We start from the raw sequence: 25,872 nt of genomic DNA on the forward strand, positions 1-25,872 counted from the left end.
ATATATATATATATATATATATATAGTACTGCAGCATAATATAATGACTAGAGAACTTAAAAATTTCACTCACAAATTGTTAATCAATTATAGGCATTGATAGAAGAAACTTGTCCAATGTGCTGCCAAGTGGGATTAAACCTGGAATCACTGAGTCAGGGAATAAGCTTCTTAGCCTCAGTGCCATATCTTTGCTTGTATAAGTCTATGGCACAGAGGTAGGCTGACCAAACAAATCATTGGATCAGTAGTTCTAGCTGTAGCCATTCCATCTTGATTTTGGATCTTGCTGTCATTAAATATAGGGTTTAAGCCATGTGGTATCTATTTTGATAATGGTAAGTAGTTTATTGAAGGAGATTTAGCTGCTACATTGAGCACATCAAATGATGGTATTGAAACTTTATCTCCTGGCAGCTGAATCTCTTCTCATTGCTGTTGTCATTGGTGTTTGTATCATTGGTGTTTCTCTTTATCTCTCACTCTCTCTCTCTCTCTGTCCTCATTTTTACTTCCATTTAGAAATTTCTTTTATTCTTTTCCTTATTTTTGTTTCTTTTTCTTTCTTATTTTAGTTTTCTTTCCTTTTCTTTTTTTAGTTTTCATTTATTTGTTTATTTGTAGACTATTGTGGATTGCTAAAATAGTAGAGCCAGAAACTCTATTTTGTTTACTGTCCCAATGTCTTGAATTCAAATTCCAAAGAAGCCAATTTTGTCTTTTATCTTCTTATTAAGTTGATATGATAATTAACTATTAGTATACTCAGTTTTATCTAGTTTCCTACATACCTTTTGTTCATCCAGTTTTCTGTATGAAAATTTCAACACCTCAAAAAAAACAAAAAAAAAATTAGAAGTAAATTTAACAATTTTTGTGTTTTTAAATGATTAAAATGGCTCTTCTGTGAATTCATTGCTTCACTTCCAACCTCATGGTCTCAGATAATTTTCACTTGCTAGATAAATATAACTCTGAAATGATGATTTAGTTTATTTGGAAGAGGTCTTTTCGCAAGTCACATTGCCTCAATAAACTTAACATATCTCGCGACATTTCTCGGCAAAAATTAAGATTTGTATATAAAACTGCTTTCTGCATTTAAAGGTAATGACAGTGTAAGTGGATACATCTGATTTCCACAGTAAAGGGGTTAATTATTCTGAGAGGTACAAGGAAGAGAAAGCTTCATGGCTTTTAAAATTTATCTTGAGGACAGAATAGCTTAAGTAATACAGGTAACAGATGTTGGATCCAGTAGAATTCATATTTCGCTTTTAGCATAAAAAACCGTTATTTCCTTCATAGATAATTACCTTGTGATTTTTCAGTGACCATGAAAAGAATTTTAATTACTTTGAAATTCAACTTTGATATTTGTCATTCCATTTCTTGATAGTTTACTTCAAAGACTCATTAATCCTTTTACTGCAGGAATTAGATGTATCCATTCAAAATTTCATTACTCTTAACTGCAGGAAGCAGTTTTATAAATCAGTTTATCTTTTGTTGAGGAGTGTCATAGTTGAAACTATTTTTGTGTTGAGGTAGGTGCAAGGATAACTCTGTGGTAAGAAGCTTGTTTCTTAGGCCAGCTGGCAGAAACGTTAGCACAATGGGTGAAATGCTTAGCGGTATTTCGTCTGCCGTTACGTTCTGAGTTCAAATTCCGCCGAGGTCGACTTTGCCTTTCATCCTTACGGGGTCGATAAATTAAGTACCAGTTACGCACTGGGGTCGATATAGTCGACTTAATCCCTTTGTCTGTCCTTGTTTAGCCCCTTGTGGGCAAAAAAGAAATAAGAAGCTTGTTTCCCAAACACATGTGTGTTTGTGTCTGTGTTTGTTCCCCACCACCACTTGACAACCAGTGCTGTTGTGTTTACATCTCTGTAGCTTAGTGGTTTGACAAAAGAGGCCAATAGAATAAGTATCAGGCTTTAAAAAAATTGAAGTACTGGGGTTGACTCATTCAACTAAAATTTCTTCAAGGTGGTGTCCCAGCACGGCCGCTGTCTAATGGCTGAAACAAGTAAAAGATAAAAGACATATGAAGTCTATTGTGGCAACATCACTTGTAGAAAACATCAATTCTATTTTTGTGCTAGATATTTAACATCCTTACTGAAATATGAAATTTAATTTCACAGTTAAAAGGTTAAACAGGCAGGTTTTAGTAGGTTATTTTACCACTATTTAGGAACCACTGAAATCTTTCATCTTCATTTATGGAAATTTAGGATGAAACTGCTCCAATTACATGTGTCAAAGCTTAAGTGTAGATTTGGTTTGCTTGGAACTAATCTCCATTCAATGATACTTATGTTTTTCATGTTACTCTCCTTGGTTATTAGTATTAGCAGTATTTTTTATTCATTAAGATCACAATATTTGTTTATTCAGTCAAATCTGACTTTTATTGCTCCCCATATGATCATGTTTTCTTTTCAAATTACTTCATTGTTAGAAAGAATATAAAAGTCAATATAGGGTGTGTGTGTGTGTGTAGGTCTGGTGGTACAAATGACAAAAATAGAACTCAGTATTTATTTTCTATAAAGCTTCATAAATGACTCAATAATTTAGAGGTATTCATCAGTCTTTTGATAAACGCATTGCACAAAACTAGGTCTTTCAGTTATGTATGTAGCTTTACAACCCCCCCCTCTCTCTCTCTCCCTCAGCTACTCATGTAGCATTTTAGTAATTTTTAATTTCCTTCTTTACAAACTCTTGCAAGGCAAGAATCATTTCATGATTCTCTTTTCTAGCTTTGTTTCCTCTTGTCCTCTGTCATTTTATATAATTTCTTCTCTTGCGTGTTTTTTCTCCTTGGTTCTCTATTTAATACCCTTTCATTTATGGTGAAAATTTTTCAAATTAACACCATTGAATTCTATGGTCTTCCATTTTACATTGCCTTTTCACAATATTTCTCATGTCTGGTTCTCTAATTCTTTCTTTTATATTCACTACAACCTGTACATATCTAACCAGTTGCCCAAAGCAATGTACGAGTTGGTATCAAAAAGTTCTCAGACTAGTTATGTTTAATAAAAAATAGCTTACTTAAGTTTTAACATCATTTCTTTCAAAATACACCAGCAATACACCAGTCCCAGCCTTCCTGCCACTTTTGGAATCTGACCTGGAAGTCATTTTCTGTAAGCGAGTCAAGGACCTTTTGCAATTTGCTCTTGATCTCAACAACAGTGTTAAAATGGCGACCTTTGAGCTGCATTTTCATCTTGGGGAAGAGATGGAAGTACACAAATGCTAAATTTGATGAATAGGGCAGGTGCGGAAGCAATACCATGTTGTTTTTGGTGAGAAACACGAGTGAGGTGACAGGGTATGTTGTCGTTGTGAAGAATCCAATTCTTTGTACTCCACAGATTTGGTTCCTTTCACTGAATGTCCTCCCTCAAATGCTTCAAAATGCTGTTGATTGTCCTCCAACGATACTCATGCACAAGTTGATGAATTTTCTCCATATTTTTGGGGGTGACATTTGTGGCAGGTCTTCCAGATCAATCATCATCTTCCAGGGATGTTCTTCTGCTTTTGAAGCACTCATGCCACATGAAACATTATGTACTACCCATTGCCTCATTACTGTAAGCTTGTCAAAGCATGCTCAATGTCTCTGTAGCAGACTTCCCAAGTTTAACACAAAATTTCATGTTGGCTCTTTGTTCCAACTTCTTCATAACAAAAATCACAGATTACAGCATACATGTGAACACAAAAACACAAATTTCACAACTTACAAAGTAAACACTCGGCATGCTGCTTCATGAAGGTCACTGCTAGTTCTCACCATGTATGCAACTGTGTACTGCCATCTGTTGGTGCACTAAAGAACTAATCCAGGAAAGTTTTTGATACCACCTTATAACTCTTCTACATTAGATGTTCCAATCTTCCATAACAGTCTTCATATTCTCTATCTTCCATAAGTTCATTGATATATGCTCTTCTTATTCTGCTGATATCTGTATATCTGTGCATAAATTCCCAGAAGAGATTGCTAGACATTTTATCCTTTCTTCTCTAGCAGTATCCTGCATAATATGTTCTTTCTCTGATTGCTGAGGTGATGGTAGGAAGAGACTGCCTTATAGTCACTGCTTTGTAGGGTGTTGCTGACCCAATTCAGGAATCCTTTACTTCTAGTAAATTAGGTAACAAGATTCTAAAATAATCTTGATGTTACATATACAGACATAGTATGTACGTATGGCTCCAAGGAAGCTATAGGATGCTGTTCAAACACTGCTTTGTATAGCAGAAATAGGTGTAAGCCAGTGAAGGTGATTATGTGACTCCTGCTCTTGTTCCATTCATTAATTGATGCCATACTCTGTACTCTCTAAAGCATAGTTATATTGAGTCCTAACAACTGGTTATTAGTACTGCTATATCTAGGCAAAATCATCATACTGAGATTAGATAAGATAATCTAATCTCAGTATTGTAAATGAAATCTAAAGCAAATACATCACCATGTATATGTTATATATATATATATATATATATATATATATATTGTTGCTGTTCTTGTACAGAATGTCTATTATTGATTCATCATTAATAATAAATACCTATGGATGGTGTTGATATCTTCTAAAGCAAGAAATCTGACACATGCAAACACACAAACTTGAAGTAGTCCTCTAATTTATTTTTATTTACTCTGCACTTAATTTTACTTTTTATTTTATATTTTATTTTATTTTATTTGATATTCTCATATCAGCTGCAGCATGTATTGTTTTTATTTCATTTTATTGTAATTACAGTAATGATTATTATAATTATTGTTATTATTAATATATGTCATGGTGTAATGTTTGCATTAACTCTCTCACCAACCAAAATTGCCCTTAATCCTTTCGGATTTAAACTGGCCATAATCCAACCCAAATATTCCATGTTTTGTGTTCAAACTAGCCAGATCTGGCCTCTCACACCTACCCTACAATGTTATTCTAAAAATAAACTTTCACATCATCAAAATCTCAATGCTATGAGATAATGCATAATTAATACAAAGCAGGGTGAATAAATACATTTGCCAGAATAATCTGAATGCTGAAGGGTTAAATTAACCTCTTTGCACTTCCTTATGATTTATTGCAATATATTAGCACAAATATAGGCAAGATAGTTTTAACATAGCTATATGGAAGATAGTTTTATTGCAATAGTTCTAAATGGTTAGCAAGCATTAACATGTATGGTGTTAATTGAATTAAACTTCCTTGTTTCATATTTTCTCATGGTGAGAGGGTTAATCTCTTATTTTTTAAATTTAAAAAAAAAATATTTTCAGTTGATGTAAAATATTTTAAAATATTTTTTTAAATATTTTGTAATATAGCTGTCAATTAGCTTCATGAAAATAATTTAGATTCAGTTAATTCATTTATATGGTTAATCTAATTCACTGTCACCCAAAATGTTAATTTCAGACAATCTTTTACATTTATTTGCTAAATTTTTGTAATTGAGTAAATTGTTCTTTTTATTTATATAATGTTGAATTTCTAATGAAATCTTGTTAACGATGGAAAAGGTAGTATTGGTGGAACATTGAACAAAATCTTTTGTGGTATTTGGTTATGAGACTACATAGTTAAAGTTCAAATTTCATGGAGGTTAATTTTACCTTTTTTAATCCACCCAGGGTTGAGAAAGAAATTATCCAGCCAAGTGCTGGGATTGGTTTTTATCAACTGCTACCTCCTCCACAACTTGAGCTCTTATACATTATCATCATTTTCATTGTTTAACATCCATTTTCCATGTTGGATGGTTCAACAGCACCAAGCTCCAGTGTCTGCTTTGGCATGAATTCTATGGCTGGATGCCTTTCCTAACACCAACCACTTTACAAGTGTATACTGGGTGCTTTTGTTTTTTTTTCATGGCACCAGCACTATTGAGGTTGCCAAGTCACAAGACAAGACCTTGCAACTGAGTGGGGAGTGTAGTATTGAGGGAGGTGGTTTTATGCCAGGTGATGAGAAGTTAAACTATGATTGAGAGATAGGAACAAGTGTCTTGCTGTAGAGGAGATAGATGGGTACTTCAGTTGGGAAAAAGGTAGATTGTTTTGAAGATGTGTTAGGTTATACCCTCAAGTTGCAGGAAAGTGAATATAAGAGAGAAGTGGTCAGAGGATCAAACAAGGTGAATGGAATGGTAGGTTTGTGAGAATGTGAAAGGAAACTGGCAGATGGATAAAGATAAACGCAATGAATGGTGAATATGGGTGAAGCATGGTCAATGATGAATATCAGTTTGGGTGTGGGAAGAAGGTAGGAAATAGAAATGGGTCGGGGAGGTAATAGTTGGCAACAAAGATGATCTGAAGTGTGTGTGTGGACAGAGTACAAGAGAGATGCACAGGAACAATTCAGAGGCACATAGAAACCATGCTAAAGCAAACACTGGAGCATAATACAGTCCTTGGAACCATCAGGTCCTGTTAAACTGACCAACCCATACCAGCATAGAACATAGATCTTTAATGATGAGGGTCATAAGGATGATATAACTTTTAGCATTTATGCTTAAATAAAATTCTATGATAATAAGAAATGGTAGTGCTAAACGTAAGACATGAAGGTACTGTAATTGTTATTCAAACTTTTGAAAATGAAACGTATTCAAGACTATTTAGAAGGCATATTCTCATTAATCACAATTTTTCTCAAATCATTTAGTATTCTCAGTCACAGCTGCAACAAGTCCAGCCGAAACGCCAACAAACTCCACCTTTGCCAATTCCAAGTAGTTACTATAATGATGATCCGGGATACAGACCAAGACTAATGAGTATGAAAGTGGCACCGACTCATGTGGATCCTGATGATTTTGATGAGCATGGTTCTTTAGAGTCCATAGTTCCACACAGGCCACGTGGTCAGACGATATCAATTCCATCACCACACCACACCTACCAGAACCTAAAGAAAGTGCAGCAAGACAGTCAACAGAAGACGAAAGAAGAAAAGGATGAAGTAAAGGGTGGTATTGACCCCAGCTTTGTCTTTCTCCAATTGTATGATGGGTTAATATTCTTGTCACCTCCTGACATTCCTTTGCTATTACCCAACAATCAGGTGAGTTTCTTTTTTTCTTTACATATTAATTTCTTTTGGCTAGACATAATTTAAAGCGTGTGAAGGGCCAAATGGATTGGGTATTGATCCAAAAATTCACTGGATCATACTTGAAACTGCCGTCACATTGGCTATGATTGAAATACTTAATACACAGTGGCTGAGTTCACCTAATTATGAGTAGGCTCTGTCAGGTGACACAGTACTTCACTGCTATAAGCCAGCAGCAGCACTGTGAAATTGATGAGTGTTTTCAAGTCTTGCAAGGCTCAATTAATGTCTTCCTGTTGACATGAAGAAAGCAATGGAAAACTAGTATATCCTGCTGATTGGAAAACTGGGCTGTTGGTAGTCTTTGATTACTGGACTAACAACAACCATCAGATACATGGTACTCAAAAGGCTCTGATATTCCTGCCTTTCCTTAGAGCAGGAGTTCTTAATTATTTTTATGATTTCAGCACCCCAAAGCTCAATATATTTTTATGATTCCAGACCCCCAAAGCTCAATATATCCCACTATTCCTTCATCAGACTGTTGAAATCACCATGATCTCTGCCAGTCCCATAAGGTTCCTGTATGGCTGCCAAAGATGTTGATGGCTTAGTTTTATTTTATATAAGGTGTTATAATGTGGATCCTTGTCCACTTGTATGTTGTCATTGGCACTGTAATATTTTTGTTGCCACTGTTATGTTGGGGCAGTATTCTGCATCTTATTATCTTTGACTCGTCTATCGTGCTATTGCTGATAGCTCTGCAAGACAATGACTTTGAAACATCTCCCTTGACGTAACTAGAACTCGTACAATGACTCTACTTCTACTGACCCCCTACAATGACTGATTGACTTTATAATCGCCTCATACCACTTTGTCATGTGGGAAGGAGTGTACCATTTTCACTACAAACTAAGGTTTACCTGAAATAGAATAGGGACAAAGGATTTTTCTTTTATCTTTTTTTTTCTGTACAAAATGATACTAGAGATAAAGTCATGTATCCCCAGCCTTTGATTCCTATACCTTTGGTTAAGAACTACTGCCTTAGAGAACAAAAAATTGCTTACTTCTTGATCCATATAACTTATCCATTCTTTTCTATCAATGTGTTAACAAGTACTCTGACAGATTGGTGATTCCAGGAGCTGGTTTCAGTATTTGGAGGTAACACTTTTGTGATTCTGCTTATGTCACTAATACTCCTGAAAGGTGAATGGATGTCACACTATCTCTTTCCCCTCCGTCTTTAAAATTGAAATTTTTGACGGTACTGTCAGTCTTCACTTTGATACTACTTTATTGGTCTCTGTTGTTCTGTATTTTCTGTTGTGTGCCATCATGTGCTTGCACATATACACAAAGTAATGGCATATATAGGTATGTACATATGCATGAATGACAGTACAAAGGAGTCATGAGAGAAAACTGAGCTAGTATAAATATTTAATCTATATAGAAGGGAGCAATTTAGTAAATAAGTACCATAATAGCTTTCAAACAATTTTTCTTGAATAATTTGTGTTTCTTTCATTTTTATTTCACAGGATACACAACGATCATTAGATATCTTAGACTTTATTCCATCCTATGAAACGCACAAAATTGGTGTGTTATATGTTGGTGAGAATCAGGTAAATGAGTTATTTAATTTTTTCTTGTATTTGTTATTATTGCTGTTGTTGTTGTTGCTGATGTTGTTCAGTGAGCTGGCAAAGAATTGTTAGGATACCAGACAAAATGCTTAGTAACATTTTGTCTCTCTTTATGTTCATGTTTCAGAACCAGTTTTAACATCCAGGCATTTGTGTATTGCAGAATGGCAGAAAGTCCCATGGTTACAATTTTCAATGAGAGTTGAGATTGTATTAATCCCCAATCACCTTATTTTGTCAATGCCAGCTTTTGGGTGATGCACACAATCAATTTTCTTCAAATTTCAGATTTTGACATCACCTTTGTTGAACTCAGGGGTGGATCAGTTTGTAACATTGAAGCTATATGTGATTACAGGCACGGCCAGTGTGCTTATGGCCTCAATTTTGTTTTTGGCATTCAACTTGGGTTTTCAGAATATCTCTTACTCTCCAATAGCACTGTTTTCTTATCTTTTCTCTCATTAGTGAATATTTGATCCCATCTCTTTCACGTATTCCTAGATATTTATAACAGCCCTCAGGTTCTAATTCTTTTATTTCAGTATATCTATCTATACTGGTGTTGCATATATTTGATGAATTTCCCTTGGTAAATATGGCCTTGCTGGATTTGTCAAGCCCTAATTCCATTTTGAAGTAATCACTAAATTGAGTGTGTGAAAGAGTATCTGCAGTTGTTGATCACTTTTTGCAAACAGTTTTAAGTCATCCATAAGGAGAAGTTGATTGACGTTTTTTCATACCACTTGTGTCCATAATTTGTTTCATTCAGGATTTTGCTTATAGAAAGTAGTGCTAAACAGAATAACAAAGGAGATAGCAAGCCTCTTTGAAAGATCCCATAATAAATATTAATATCAACTTTTCCTAACTTTATTGTTGTAGCGTCAGTATTGAGAATTCATGTTGTTTTCTATAGTTTCATGATATAAAATACAAAATTCCTGATTACTCATGAAATTTTGAATACTTCCAGGCATTCCTCTTTCCAGCTGTTAGGAAGACGATCAAAACCTTCTTATAGTTTATCCAGGCCACTAAGAGATGGTTTCTTTTCCTGTAGTGACAATTGTCAAGAATCATTTTCTTAATCAGCAGTTGATCCCTGCATCCATATGACACATTTACAACGCTTTTGTTCATCAGAGAAAATGTTAGTTGTTGTTGTTAGCTTTATAGATCTTCTTATTTATGTTTCAATACATTAAAGTGTTTCATTATGTCTAGTTTTGTACCATATTAGTTAAGGGTGTTTAAAACACAATACTCAAACTTGTTTCATTGTTGGAGATTTCAGTTATGTCTTTGATTTCATTCCATAGTTAATGTTGTCTGAAGCCTAACACTGAAATATACAATGCTCCAATAGGCAGAAAAAAATTACAGATTACTATTCCTCTTTACAATGCTGACAACTATTTTTTTTTTAATCTAGAAACTATATTAAACTATTTTCTTTATTTGTCTTTCACCAGTGCAATAGTGAAGTAGATATTCTATCCAACCAACATGGATCAAATCGGTACCAGAAGTTCATAGAAAACTTGGGACAACTAATACACTTAAAAGACACAGATGGAAAATGTGTTTTTCTTGGTGGACTTGATGGACGGGAAAAATCAGACGGCCAATTTACCTACAGCTGGCATGATGAATTCATGCAAGGTAAACACATAGTTATTAATTCTAATAAACTACTTCTTTATTCTGTGTATTTTGCTAATTTATTTTATTAGTATTCCACCATTCGAGTATAGTCGATGCCAGTCCCACCAGACTGGCTTCTGTCCTGGTGGCATGTAAACTGCACCGTATGAATGTGGTCGATGCCAGTGCTAGTGGCATGTAAAAAGCGTCATTCGAGCATGGTCATTGCCAGTGCCACCTGACTTGCTTCCATGCCAGTGGCATGTAAAAAGCACCACTTGAGTGTGGTCAATGCTAGTACCACCTGACTGGCCCTCATGCTGGTGGCATGTAAAAAGCACCCACTACACTCTTGGAGTGATTGGTGTTAGGAAGGGCATCCAGATGTAGAAACCTTGCCAGATCAGATTGGAGCCTGGTGCAACCTCCTGGCTTGCCAGTCCTTAGTCAAACCACCCAACCCATGCCAGCAAGGAAAGCGGACGTTAAATGATGATGATGATGATGACTAGTAGCTGTACCCATCTTTACCTGGATTTATTAATGCGTAAAATGAATAGAATCACAGGAACTCATATTTTGGATAAACTACTTTCTGAAACTGCTGGCAATTTGTCCAGGGATGTTGATTCCATCAAAATTATTGCATCCAAGCAATTCAGAAGATACTTTAACTTGAACTTCATATAAATGTGCATCATCATCATTTTATATCATATATCTATATAACAAGTGCCTTACAGGTTCTGTTTGCCGAATCCACTTACAAGGCTTCAATTGGCTTTGAGCTATAATAGAAAACACTTGCCCAAGGTGCTGTACACACAAAACTACATGGTTGAGAAGCACGACCATACCTGTACCTATATCTACACATGTACACAAAGAGTCATACAAACACACACTTATATATTCGCACAAATACATGCATATGTACGCATGTATTCATAAGCTTGTGTATGTATTTTTTTAATGAGGTATGAAAAGTATCTTAAGTTAACACAAGACGTTTCAAACTGTAGTGCTCAGTAGTGCCCACTGTTCTTAGTTTTCCCTCCAAGAACAAAAACAAACAAATTTCATAAGAAAAGTTACATGATTTCTTTTCTTTCAAAATATCCCTCTGTGCAAACTTTCATCTACCTTAGTTTAAAACTGTGACATTTTAGCTAGAAAAGCATGCAGGATGTTCCAGTTCAAATCTTGAATTTCTGTATTTCTGTGTATTTTACATTCTTCATTTTGAACCCAAAGAAGATAGAAAAACTGTTGAAATATTGTTCAGTTCAATAAACAGTCAATCTGTGTTTATTAAATATCATATCGTACTCCTCTTATTATGTTAATAATGATAATAATCCTTTCTACTATAGGCACAAAGCCTGAAATTTTGTTGGGAGGGTGATAGTTGATTACATTGACCCTTGTATTCAACTAATACTTGAAAGGATGAAGGGCAAAGTCAACCTCAGCAGAATTTGAGCCCAGAATGTAAGGAGCCAGAAGAACTTGCAGTAACTTTGTAGAAGGAACTGGTTGGTAAAATCAACTTGACTGGTACCTTATTTTATCAACCTTGGAGATATGAAAGACTAGGTTGACCACAGTGGGTTTCAACTTATGACATAAATGACCAAAAGAAATACTGCAAATAATTTTGTCTGACATTCTAATGATTCAGCCCATTCTGCATAATAATAATTAAGAAGGGCAAGAGGATTATATTCAGGCTGACACAAAGCCACAATAAGGATGTATAAAACTGAAAATATTTCTGTATGTTCAAAGTTGTTGGCCACAGTTTTGCATGTAGGTGGATGTAAGTTTTCATAGAGGTATATCTTTCAAAGGAAAAACTTACAAGCTATGTAACTTTATTTTCTCCCACAAAAAGTTGTTCTTTTTTTTTTTTTGTTTCTGGCGGAAACTAAAAGTATTGTATACTCCAAGCAGGGCAGTAAAAATTGGAAATTTTTTCATATTTAGAAAGATAATTAATTTAGAATAATTATGTAAATTAGAAGAGCATTTTGAAGACAATGCAGGTTGTCTGAGAAAATATTTTTAAAATGTATGTAAAAACAAGACATTGTTTTAGGTTCTGTATTTATTTATTTGTTTGCTTACTTTGCACATTATTGTGAAGTTCATCTTAAACCATCTGGATGATTTGCATGCAGTAATTTTGAGAAAATCAACATTTTCAGATGAATTGAAGATTGTCTATCGCTTTTTAAGCCAATTTATCCAAGTAGTGAACTTCTGGTTATATTTATTTTAGTTCTTTTAGAAACTCAACAAGCCCTGGTACAGCTTATATATATATTTTAATCAAAGCATTTCAATATTGTAGGTCCATTTAAGCGAATCTTTCCAACTGATTTCAAACTGGATATTAGATAGCATATTTATTTCATACTAACCATCTCCAAAGAGCATGTGTGTTTAGACTACTGCCCTGTTATCTAATGTCCAGTGTGAAACTGGTAGATAAGATAAAATGGATTTCTAACAACATATACTTTGATTAATATATCCTCTCTATTGACATACATATGAGTGCTTATTTTATTGACTTATAGATTCTTAGAAGAAATGCAAATACACACATGTATATATAAATTAATTATAATAATCATTGCTAATGTGACTACTTGTTTTTTTACTTGTTTCAGTCATCTTCCATATAGCCACATTGATGCCAAACATGAAAAATGATAAACTTCGAAATAACAAAAAACGTCACATTGGTAACGACTATGTGAATATAGTGTACAATAATAGTGAAGAGGACTATGCAGTAACTACTCTACGGGTCAGTTCTTTACATTCACTGTTTTCCTTTTTGATGCTTTAAATGAGTTGTAAGAATATTATACTTTGTTACTGTATTGAGTATGTTTTCTTCTTGTTTGTAAACCCAAGTTTGTGTCTATATAAAATTTATGAATATGGGTGAGTGTGTGTATGGACAGGATGAAGTGGTGAGAAAGGATCTTCAAATGCTGGACCCCACTGAGGAAATGACAAGGGACTGGGAGATGTGGCGATTTACTGTACATGAAAAGACACGTCATCATCATTTAGCATCTGTTGTCCATGCTGGCATGAGTTGAACAGTTTGACTGGGCTGGCACACTGGAACGCTGCACCAGATTCCAGTCTGATTTGGCATGGTTTTCTACAGCTAGATGCCTTACCTAATGCCAACCACTCCGAGAGTGTAATGTGTGCTTTTACGTACCACTGGTACAGGTGCCATTTGCATGACATCAGGGTCCGTTTATGTACCACTAGCACAGGTGCTAATTTGTGTGACACCAGTATCTACCATGACTGCGATTTTGCTCACCTTGATGGTTCTTCTTCTCAAGCATGACATAATACCAAAGATCTTAGTTGTTGCCTCCATGAGGCCCAACACTCAAAAGAAACTCAGCCACTTTGCCTCCGTGTCGCCCAACGCTCAAAAGGAACTCAATCACCTTGCCTCCATGAGGCCCAACACTTGAAAGGAACTTAGTTACTTTGCCTCTGTGAGGTTCAACACTCAAAAGGAACTCAGCCACTTTGCCTCTGTGAGGCCAAACATTCAAAAGATGTTCTTTATGTGCCACCATGCACTTGGCTTGACAAGTCCTCTCAAGCACAGCACATCGCCAAAGGTCTCGGTCACTAGTCATTGCTTCTGTAAGGCTTAAAGTTCACCACCTATTCACATGTCTTCTTGGGTCTACCTCTACCACAGGTTCCTTCCAAAGTTAGAGATCGGCACTTCTTTATACAGCTGTCCTCGTCCATATGCATCACATGACCATACCAATACAGTCATTTCTCTTGCATACCACATCTGATTTCTCTTATGCCTAACTTTTCTCTCAAGATGCTTACACTCTGTTGAACATGCACACTGACATTGCACATCTAGCAAAGCATACTGGCTTCATTTCTTGCAAGTTTATGCATGTCCTCGGCTGTCATAGCCCATGTTTCACTGTCATGCAGCATTGCTGTTTGCACACAGGCATCAAACAATCTGCCTTTCACTCTGAGAGAGAGGCTCTTTGTTGCCAGCAGGGGTTGGAGCTCTCTGAACTTTGCTCAGTCTGATCTTATTCTTACAGCTACACTCTCAGAGCATTCACCTCCACTACTAACTTGGTCACCTAGATAACGCAAGCTATCTACTATCTCTAGCGTGCTCCCTCTGGCAGTTGATGGAGTCTATTTTCTGCACATTTTCAGTGTTTATTGTACCTGTGTACCTTCCACATATAAAAGTTAGTCTCCCTGTTAACCTTCCTATGATGTTGCTGCCCCTTTTATATATCCAAAACTTAGACTGGCTGCATCTTATGGAGTTTCTGCCTACACCTTTTCTACAGATTGAGCAGGTCCATCTACTTCAAGGGATTTGTGATTTATCTGCCTTCCTACTTATTAAGACTTTGGTTTTTGCTAGGATAACTCTAAGGCCTTTTAATTCTAGACCTTGCTTCCATACCTGGAACTTCTTCTCTAGTTCAGCTATTCAGCTATAAGACCAAGGTCATCAGCATAGAGGAGCTCCCAGGAGCAGCCTCTCTTGAATTCTTCTGTTATTGCCTGGAGGACTTTGATGAACAAGAGGGGGCTGAGGACTGATCCTTGGTGAATCCCTACTTGTACCCTGAATTCTTCGCTGTACTCATTGCCCACTTTCACCTTACTGGTAGCATCCCTGTATGAGGCTTGTATGGCTCTCACCAACCACTCATCTATCCTTAGTTTCCTCTATGATCACCAGATAAGGAATCAGTGGGGTCTCTGTCAAAAGCTTTCTCCAAGTCAACAAAAGCCAAATACAGAGGTTTATCATTGGCTAGGTATTTCTCCTGAAGTTGCCTTACCAGAAATATAGCATCAATGGTGCTTCTACCTGGCACAAAACTAAACTGCATCTCATCTAGACTAACTCCCTAATTAATTTGGCTATGACTCTCTCTCTCTAACTTTCATCACCCGATCCAACTATTTGATACTTCTGTAATTATTTCTGTCTAAGGCATCACCTTTATCTTTGTAGCAGTTGACTATGGTGCTGCTACACCAGTCATTGGGTATGACTCCTTCATGAACCACCTGATTTACAATACAGGTGGCTTGACCATAACCCAAACTGCCAGATATTTTAAGCATCTCAGCAGGGATTCCTGATGGGCCAAGAGCTTTCCCTTTCTTCATATCCTTAATTGCTTTATCTACCAGGATTTGGCAGGCTCTCTTCCTCTCATTCATTCTCCACATTCAGCAGTCTTTCATAATGGCATCTCTAAGCCTCTTTCTTTGCAGATTCATTAAAAGCAGGTGCACCATCATCCATGCAGACACATTTCTCTCCTATGACATCACAGTTTTCTCTCACACACTGTCTTGCAATCTGAAATAATTCAGTTCTTTTGTCTTCATGACACTGAACATAGACAAACTTCTTCTCTGCTTTTCCTTTGGCTAGATATACCTGTCTCCTAGCTTCCCTTCTGGCTGTCTGATACAGTTCCCTGTTGCCCCTACTCTTCCAGGCCTGTTTCTTTGCTCTAATGGCCCTGTCTACAGTATTGTTCCACAACCACATTACCCTATGTGGAAGTCTGTTTGCTCACAAACTCTAACTTACCATGGTTTTAAAAATTGAACTTTAGACATACTTTGTGTGAGAGGAGTAAAAAAAACTTTTTAAAATATTTTTAATTGCTTGATAAAACATTTTTAGTCGTTTGATATTTTATTTTATCTTCGTTTATTAGTTTTTTGGTAGTATGGCACACTTTAGAATTTTTACGAAGTTTTAGTCATTTATATTTATCTTTTTGATAGGCTGTTCTATTTGTATTTTATTCGCATATATATTTTTACCATCTGTGTTTTTATGTATATGTATATTTTTACCTCCGCCAAGGAAGGAGGTTATGTTTTCATCGGCATTGGTTTGTCCGTCTGTGTGCAAAATAACTTAAAAAGTTGTGAACGGTATTTGATGAAACTTGCAGAAAAAGTTGGTAATGTGGTAGTGATCTGGGAATTTATATTTGTTATATTTACTTTACATGAAGTATTACAATGTTATGTTCTTTGATTATCTCCTTTGAAAACACTTTCGTTGTTTCCATGTAACCTATGGTGGCGTTGCTGATTCCAAAGTTTATTTTCGTTTTTCTATTAGTAATTTTACTCGTGTATCTATCTTAAAATGAGCTTGGCAGAGGTCTGTGCTCTCCGAGTGCTTTTTTAGTTTTTTATATGTTTAAGAACCATGGTGATATTTATATATGATTAAATATTTGAGGTATGGTGTTATACCATACCTCAAATATCGTTGACTCGAATTTAATGTTTGTTCTATGACCAATGTTTCTTTATCTTTGTCTCATTTACATTTGAGCACTTCTTTTTTTGCAGTCCTGTATACCCTTTTGTTTCTATTAGAAGCGACAAATATTATTTCTTGTTGTGTATATATATATATATATATATATATATGAATATAGTCATATCTTTGCAGAGTTTTATTTTTAATTGCTCTTTCATTGCAGAGTGAATTCAATTTTGTAAACATTATCATAGAACCGTTGGACTGTAACACTAATGCAGTCAAAATAGTTACCAGAGAAAACCAAAATGGTAAGAATTTCATGGTTTTCTCTTCGATTATTCTTGTTAAATTTGATTTTTTTTTTTTCTTAAATGAATTATACCAGATTCATATCATTATATTCTTTTATAAATTATGGTTTGCTTGTACTTTTTCAACTTAACCATTGGTAGCCTTAACAGTAATAGTAATAACTAGCAGTGGTAAATAAGAATAATAGTGAATAACTAAAAATTCCATGGTTATTTTGAAAACTGTAAGATGATTTGAGGTTTATAAAGAACTATAGAATATGTAATTTGTTTTGAAATATATTTTTTCTGAAACAAATGATTTTTGAGTTAATGAAAAAGTTCATTTGTGCTGTAATGAAGATATAGTCGCAGGAGAGAACATCTTTGAACGTTATATCCTTTGTTATACACCTGTCACTCTTCTACCTTGAAGATTGTTATCTGTTAGTTTTAACTGGCATATCTGTCTATTATTCTGCTATGGTATGACTATCCTGTAGAGCATAGGTTCTCAAAGTGAGCGTTGCCGCCTCTCCAGGTAGGCGCTGGTGCTAAAGGGGGCAGTGGCAGGGGGACAGTAGAGAAAAAGGAGGCATTGGGAGGAAGGTAGTAGATTGGGAGATGCTATGAATTTATTATAATATTATTATAGTCATCATCATCGTCATCATTTAATGTCTTCTTTCCATGCTAGCATGGGTTGGATGATTTGACTGAAGACTGGCGAACCAGATGGCTGCACCAGGCTTGAATCTGATCTGGCAGAGTTTCTACAGCTAGATGCCCTTCCTCACGCCAACCACTCAAGAGTGCAGTGGGTGCTTTTACGTGCCACCGGCATGAGGGCCAGTCTGGCGGTACTGGCAACGGCCACGCTCAAATGGTGTTTTTTATGTGCCACCTGCATAGGAATCCGTCCAGCAGCACTGGCAATGACCTCCCTCGAATGTTTTGTTCACGTGCCACCGGCACAAGTGCCAGTAAGGCGACACTGGTAATGATCACACTCAAATGGTGCTTTTTACGTGCCACTGGCATGGAAGCCTGAGAGCTGCTCTGGCAGTGATCACGCTTGGATGGTGCTGTTAGCGACTGGCACAGGTGCCAGTCATCGAATTTGGTTCAATTTCGATTTCACTTGCCCCAACAGGTCTTCGCAAGCAGAGTTTAGTGTCCAATGAAGGAAGGTTGGGATGGGTGCCAGTCGTCGAATTTGGTTTGATTTCGATTTCACTTGCCTCAACAGGTCTTCGCAAGCAGAGTTTTGTGTCCAAAGAAGGAAAGGTACGCATAAGTGGGCTGGCTACACCCCTGGTAAAGGCCACGGGTTATGGTCTCACTTGTCTTGCCGGGTCTTCTCATGCACAGTATATTTTCAAAGGTCTCGGCCACTAGTCATTGCCTCGGTGAGGCCTAATGTTCGAAGGTCGTGCTTCACCACCTCATCCCAGGTCTTCCTGGGTCTGCCTCTTTCACAGGTTCCTTCAACTGCTAGGGTGTGGCACTTTTTCACATAGCTATCCTCATCCATTCTCGCCACATGACCATACCAGCACAATCATCTCTCTTGCACACCACAACTGATGCTTCTTAGATCCAACTTTTCTCTCAAGGTACTTACACTGTTGAGTATGCACACTGACATTACACATCCATTGGAGCATACTGGCTTCATTCCTTGTGAGCTTACGCATGTCCTCAGCAGTCACGGCCCATGTTTCACTGCCATGTAGCATGGCTGGTCGTACACATGCGTCATACAGTCTGCCTTTTACTCTGAGCAAGAGGCCCTTTGTCACCAGCAGAGGTAAGAGCTCTCTGAACTTTGCCCAGGCTATTCTTATCGTAGAAGCTACACTTTCAGCGCACCCTCCCCCGCTACTGACTTGGTCACCTAGGTAATGGAAGCTATCAACTACTTGTAGTTTTTCTCCCTGGAAGGTGACAGAAGCTGTTCTCTGCACATTTTCAGTGTTTATTGCTCCTGAGCATTTACCACATACAAAACGTAACTTCCTAGTTAACCTTCCTTTGATATTACTGCACCTCTTATGTGTCCTTAGCTTGCACTGGGTGCATCTTATAGAGTTTCTACCTACGCCTTTTCTACAGATCGAGCAGGGTCATCTACCTGAAGGGGTTTGTGGTTTGTCTACCTTCCTACTTATTAGGACTTTGGTTTTAGTTAGGTTGACTCTAAGGCCCTTCAATTCTAATTTTTGCTTCCACACCTGAAACTTCTCCTCTAGTTCTAATAGTGACTCAGCAATTAGAGCAAGGTCATCAACATAGAGGAGCTCCCAGGGGCATCCTGTCTTGAATTCCTCTATAGTATTGTATACAAATTATATAATTTTGTATTAAATATCAAATGATTCATAGTATATATAAATTAGTAAAATATAAAATATTTATTTATACATAAAAATAGTGGTGGGGTGTTGAGGGTATTATGTGGCCATGAGGTGGGGGGAGCAAAAAGTTTGAGAACTTTTGCTGTAGAGCTTTAATAAATCTTAATGCACTGTATTCATAACATCCTTGGCTAAGCTTGAACCCATAGTCAAAGTGAATGCAGTATTGTAGCTACTCCATTAAGTTGAGGATTCTAAAATAATTTTATTCTGAATAATAATTCTTTCTGATATAAGCAAAAGGCTTGAAATTTGGTGTGAGAGAGTTAATCGATTACATTGACCCCAGTGCTCAACTGGTACTATTTCATTGACCCCAAAAAGATGAAAAGCAGTCAATCATGGCAGAATGAACTCAGAACGTAAAGATAGTCAAAATGCTTGGCAACATTTCATTCAGCATGCTTAACAATCCTGTCAGCTTGCTTCCTTAATAATAATAATAATAACAACAACAACAATTTCAAATTTTGGCAAGAGGCCAGCAATTTTAGGGGAAAGAGGAGACTAATACAGAATTACTCTCAATAATAATTCTAATATAGACACAAAGCCTGATATTTAACAGCAGGGGTTTAGTCGATTACATTGACCCCAGTGCTCAACTGGCACTTACTTTATTGACCCCAAATAGTAATAATAATAATAATAATAATAATATGATTAAACCTTGGGAGAGGCATTATGCCGGTAATAAATGCACGCACTGGTTCAGTCCTTTATTAATTTATATAGTTTTTTGTTAAATTATTTCATTGCACTCTTGCAATCTCTTCAGTAACTTGTCTCTCCACTTCCATTTATTTTGAATAAATAAATAAATAAATGGAAGTAGAGAGACAAGTTACTGAAGAGATTGCAAGAGTGCAATGAAATAATTTAACAAAAAACTATATAAATTAATAAAGGACTGAACCAGTGCGTGTGTTTATTACCGGCATAATGCTTCTCCCAAGGTTTAATTGTATTTCTTTCAACACACGTATCCACGTCAAGAATCTTGCACACGAAATAATAATATGCCCTGATGCATATAATAATAATAAGCCCAGGCAGTGTCTCTCATGGCTTTTGATCTTAATTGATTGGAAGTGTTATCATGTACATGTTTCGTTTTGGTATAAAAGTTGGGCTACAGCAAATATTCTGCTCAGTACCACAGATTTGCTTGCCAGTTGCTTGACCTTAACCAGTTGAGCATGTCTCTTAGTGGCTGACAATATACGCATCTCTGATCATGAGCAGAAGTAGTGGAGGAGCATCATAATCATATGCTGAGGAATTCTTTGGATTTGAATAATTCACTTCTGGAAACATATGTGTTTTGTTCATGGTCCTTAAACAAACTTTATTCAGGGACCTTTTGAGCAGAATGGGCTACTCGACCTGAAGAAAATTCTAACTGATCCCCACCTGCAAGGTCATGTGCTGTTTTATTAATGAGATCACCATATCGCACATGTATGGTTCTGATGCATGTACCTGGTGTACATTAGACAGGTAGTCATGATGGGTATATTGGGCTTCATATATTTGTACCCCTGTGTCACTTCAATAGCGTGTGCTGCTCTCTCACTCAATAATAAAGGCTTCAGATTTTGTCTGAGGCCAATCATTTCAAGGGGAAGGTATTAGATGATTCCATCAAACCCAATTTTATTTTCCGTTTGGTTTTTACATGTTCTACTACTGCATCCTTGCTAACATAGTTCTATTCCATTTGCACAACAAAAATTTTGACATCTCAAAAAAATAACTGGAAAGTGAGTCTAACAATTTTTGTGTTTTTAAAATTACTGAAAATGATTTTGCTGATGTAATTACTTTAGTTTCCACACCCATTCTTGGATCAAGATGCTTGCTACACTAGTAAAATTCCATAAAATAAAAATGATAAAAATAAATGACTTTATGGATTATTTTCTATTGCAATTTCAGTAATTTACAATTCTGACTGTAAATATCTTCTTTATTTTAGTATATATGTAATGTGTGTGTTATATATAATATAGCTTTATTTTGATATCTAATGTAAATGTAATAAGTTAACTAACAATTGTTTTTCTTGTTTTCTTTCTTCTCTTAGCTGCTGTCAAAGACGTTATAACGTCTGGTAAGATTCTACATTTTTATTTTTATTTTTACTTCTCTTACTTTATCTACTGTATATACTTGTAGATAGGTCACACCAGTGGATAGGTCGCACCCTAAGTTTGGGGTTGTCAAAGTAGGTATTTGCGGTTGACTTGCAGATAGGTCGCACTATAATCTGGGGAGTTACATGGCCCTTTTTTTAATGTAAATGCAACTAATATTTGTTAGATATTTTCAAATATTCACCTTTATTTCAAAACTTTGCTTACAAATATTAAGACATTTTCATGGAAGTGACTTTATGAAAGTAATCTAATTGATAAATCAACTCAACTACTGATACGTTGCTGTCTACTTCAGTTCCTTGTGATATTGAGTGGATAGGTTGCACTCCTGATTTGTATTGAAATTTTTGGTAAAAAAAGTGCAACCTATCTGTGAGTATATATGGTATTCAGTTGTTATTTTTAAATCAAAACCTATTTATAAAGTTTTTTTCTTTCTTTTCAAAGTCTTGGTCACAAGTAGAAAAGCAGTACTTGTGGGTGTTTACAGGGCATTTGAAAGTCGTGAGAGGAAGAGATAGAGTTATGTCAGATTGAAAACCTGGCTTGAATACTTACAACAGAATAGATTCCACTAAAGGCACATTTAGTTACGTGGTGGTGATTGTTGTTTAGTCCCAGGTCATCTCTGATCTGGCAGATTTATAGTCAAAGGCACTCCCTGTGTGCAAAACCTGTTTTTTTCTTTTATTTTTGTTTATCAAACTTAGAGTATTTAGAACTAGATTGCCTGATGTTCTGTTTCTAAATGGAGAGATTTTATCGCTGTTTTAAGCAGATCAAGTGATGGTGTACAGGTGTATTCATTAACTTGCTATTGCAGTTAACTCGTTAGCATTCAGATTACTCTGTCAAATGTAATGCTTATTTATTCACATTGTTTTAATTTAATCATGCATTATCTTGTAACTTCAAGATTTTGGTGATGTGAGTCTGCTTATTTTTAAAATGACACTGTAGGGTAAGTGTGAGAGGCCAGATCTGGATGATTTGAACATAAAAGAAGTAGAATATTTGAGACTGACACAGCCAGTTTAAATGATAAAAGGCTAACTATACATCAGTCCTGATTCAACAAAAAAACTTTAATCGTAAAGTATTCCATCTGTGACATCTTGTCATTTATTCAGGCCCAGTACTGGATAATTTTTAGATTTATTCTTACACGTATAGGATGTAAATTGAGTGAGACCTGGCTGCTGTTTCTAGCAAACTAAGTAGCCACCTGAAGGTTCCCCTCATTGAATGGTTTGACAGGAGCCAGAGGACTGCAGCAAGCTCTACTGTCTGCTTTGGCATGGTTTCTGAATGCCCTTCCCAGCACCATCCACTTTAAAGATAAACATACTGGATACTTTTTATATGACACCAGTACAATTAATTAAAGACAATTTTTTTAATTATATAAATACTCTCATTTTACTATCATGTTCCTCTCAGGAAATAATTCCATTTCACTTATTGTTTTCTTTCTCTTAGATATTGCTGAATCTTTGGGACAAGAATCCAAGACAATTTCCGACGATAAATTAGCTGCTTTGGTTCGGCTAATGGCAATCCACTGTAATGTAAGTATAAGAGTTAGTAAATAATTTTGTTTTGGAGTATGAATGAAATATATACTTTCTCTCTTTGTGGTACATGCTGAAATGCTCTCTTGCACCCCAGATTAAGAATCAATAGATTAGAGTATCTGCTTCATTTATTCAAATTTTTGTTCAGTATACAATATACAAAATATCAGATATTGGATGAAAACTAAAGAAATTTGAATTAACTTGGAAAATAATCATACATTCATTTGTCATGATATGATTATCGGTTATCTACATTCTGTTTTTAGTTTTTAACTCTTTCATGACTATATGTCTAATGAATCATATTGGATATGTATTTCAATTAGTTTTGAAAATAATCAAACATTTCGGAAGGATTTAGTAACTTAACTTTATCATAATTTGGTGGTTGTTTGGACCACTAACTTCAAAGATTTTGAAATAAAACTAAAATAGAATTAAAATGACTGGCTTTCATTGAGATAATTATCATCATCGTTTAACGTCCACTTTCCATGCTAGCATGGGTTGGACGATTTGACGGAGGACTGGTGAAACCAGGTGGCTACACCAGGCTCCAATCTGATTTGGCAGAGTTTCTGCAGCTGGATGCCCTTCCTAACGCCAACCACTCCGAGAGTGTAGTGGGTGCTTTTACATGCCACCGGCACGAAGGCCAGTCAGGCAGTACTGGCAACGGCCACTCTCAAAATGGTGTTTTTTACGTGCCACCTGCACAGAAGCCAGTCCAGCGGCACTGGCAACGATCTCGCTTGAATGACTTTTCATGTGCCACCAGCACAAGTGCCAGGAATGCAATGCTGCGGCCCAAATGCCAGGAAGGTGACGCGGGTAACGATCACGCTCGAACGGTGGTGCCACCACGATTTCGCTTGCCCCAACAGGTCTTCGCAAGCAGAGTTTAGTGTCCAATGAAGGAAATGAATCTTTAAAATGAGTGGTCTTTGTATCATTGGTCAGATGTGGTCTAGTGGATTAATATCAAAAAGCTTAAACAAGCATATACAATTTTATTAACTTTTGCATACAAAAATAAGAAAATATATATATTTACTATACAATTACTTTATTTCAGTTGGCATCTATGGTCCTTTGGAGACAGAAAAGTAACCCTAAAGATCCTTTTGCATCTAATTGGTTGGAACGTCTAAGACACATGAAACGACTACGTAGTAAAGTAATGGAGAAATTGAAAACAGCTGCCGACGAGAGGGCTGGCTATGATCGGACTGAAGCAAAAGTTTTTCATGAAGATTTCACGGACTATTCCTGAAGATTTAATCTTTCTATAGCACACTTCTCCTTCTTCCATTCTACATCAGTCATTTTTTTTCCTCTCCCTTTCTCTCTCTCTCTGTTTCTCTCTATCTCTCTCTCATATCTGTCAACCCTCTCCTTTTTATTTGCATCATTACCATTTTCCATCTAGAAATCATTCTTGTTGCCAAAATGCTGGTGATGTGTTTTCGTTTTTTTTTTTCCCTGTCTCACCAGTACCTCACCTTACATATATATATATATATATGCGTATATAAATATATATATATACATATATTTGTGTGTATGTGTGTATATATATATATATATATATATATATATATATATATATATATATATATATATATATATATATATATATATATATATAAATATATATATATATATGTATGTATATGATATGACTCTTTTTTTGAGAGCGTGGCTGATTTGAACGTGTGTCTTCTAATTAATGAAAGAAGAGAGTAAACGAGCTCAGCAAGTCTGCTAGACTTTTCAACCCTACTCCAGCTAATTCTGTAACCATGGAAATAGGCAAAAATGGTTGTGTGACATGTCTGTCTAAATAGAACTGACCCCAGAACCTTTAACTGTGGTTGATATTTGTTTGTTTTGTTTTTCTTACATCTCTCTTTCTCTCTCAACTTGTACCCTCCCATCACCCCTTCTGTCACCCACCCCCTTCTATAAAAAAAAGCAAACCTTCCCCTCACCCCACCCTAACCACTGTATGCCCCCAAACCATTCAGAAACTTCTCTATTCTATCTGACCCTGGAGCAAATGAAGGAATTGAGTTCTTTCTTTGCTTTTAGTTGATGAGAATTAAAAAAAGGAAAGACAAATGAAAAATGTGTATATGCATGCATGTATATATGTGTGTGTTTACATAAATATATATATATATGCATATTTAAACATACATACATATACATACATGTTTACATATAAAAGGATTAGCCAAATTCTTGTCAACTTTTCCTGCTTCTTTTCTTACAAATTTTGTACATAATATCATATATATATGTATGTATGTGTGTATATATACATATATGTATGGGTGTATATACATATATGTGTGTATATACATGTGTGTATATACATATATGTACATATACATATATATACATATTCATATATATACATGTGTATATATATATGTATATATATATATATATATATATACACATGTGTGTATGTACACACACATATATATATATATATGTATGTACACATATGTGTATATGTATGTATATACACATGTATGTATATACATATAAATGTATATATATGTATATATGTACATATATACACATGTATATATATACGTATATATACAAATATATGTATGATATACACATATATA

General features: G+C 35.7%; 1 protein-coding gene across 2 annotated transcripts in view; it reads left to right on the forward strand.

The window, feature by feature from the left end:
* Positions 1–24,805, forward strand: part of LOC106867843 (tuberin) — a 133,558-nt gene extending 108,753 nt beyond the window's left edge. For both annotated transcript variants that reach the window (XM_014912876.2, XM_014912877.2), the window contains exons 31-38: positions 6,732–7,130; positions 8,678–8,764; positions 10,264–10,453; positions 13,111–13,250; positions 17,008–17,095; positions 21,581–21,607; positions 23,133–23,221; positions 24,306–24,805. In XM_014912876.2, coding sequence (XP_014768362.1) covers positions 6,732–7,130; positions 8,678–8,764; positions 10,264–10,453; positions 13,111–13,250; positions 17,008–17,095; positions 21,581–21,607; positions 23,133–23,221; positions 24,306–24,503 — 1,218 coding nt within the window. In that variant the 3' untranslated portion in view covers positions 24,504–24,805. The remainder of the gene's footprint in view (positions 1–6,731; positions 7,131–8,677; positions 8,765–10,263; positions 10,454–13,110; positions 13,251–17,007; positions 17,096–21,580; positions 21,608–23,132; positions 23,222–24,305) is intronic.
* Positions 24,806–25,872: the final 1,067 nt, after the last annotated feature.

The sequence above is a fragment of the Octopus bimaculoides genome, chromosome 10, assembly GCF_001194135.2.
Source record: "Octopus bimaculoides isolate UCB-OBI-ISO-001 chromosome 10, ASM119413v2, whole genome shotgun sequence".
In the NCBI taxonomy this organism is placed as follows: domain Eukaryota; kingdom Metazoa; phylum Mollusca; class Cephalopoda; order Octopoda; family Octopodidae; genus Octopus; species Octopus bimaculoides.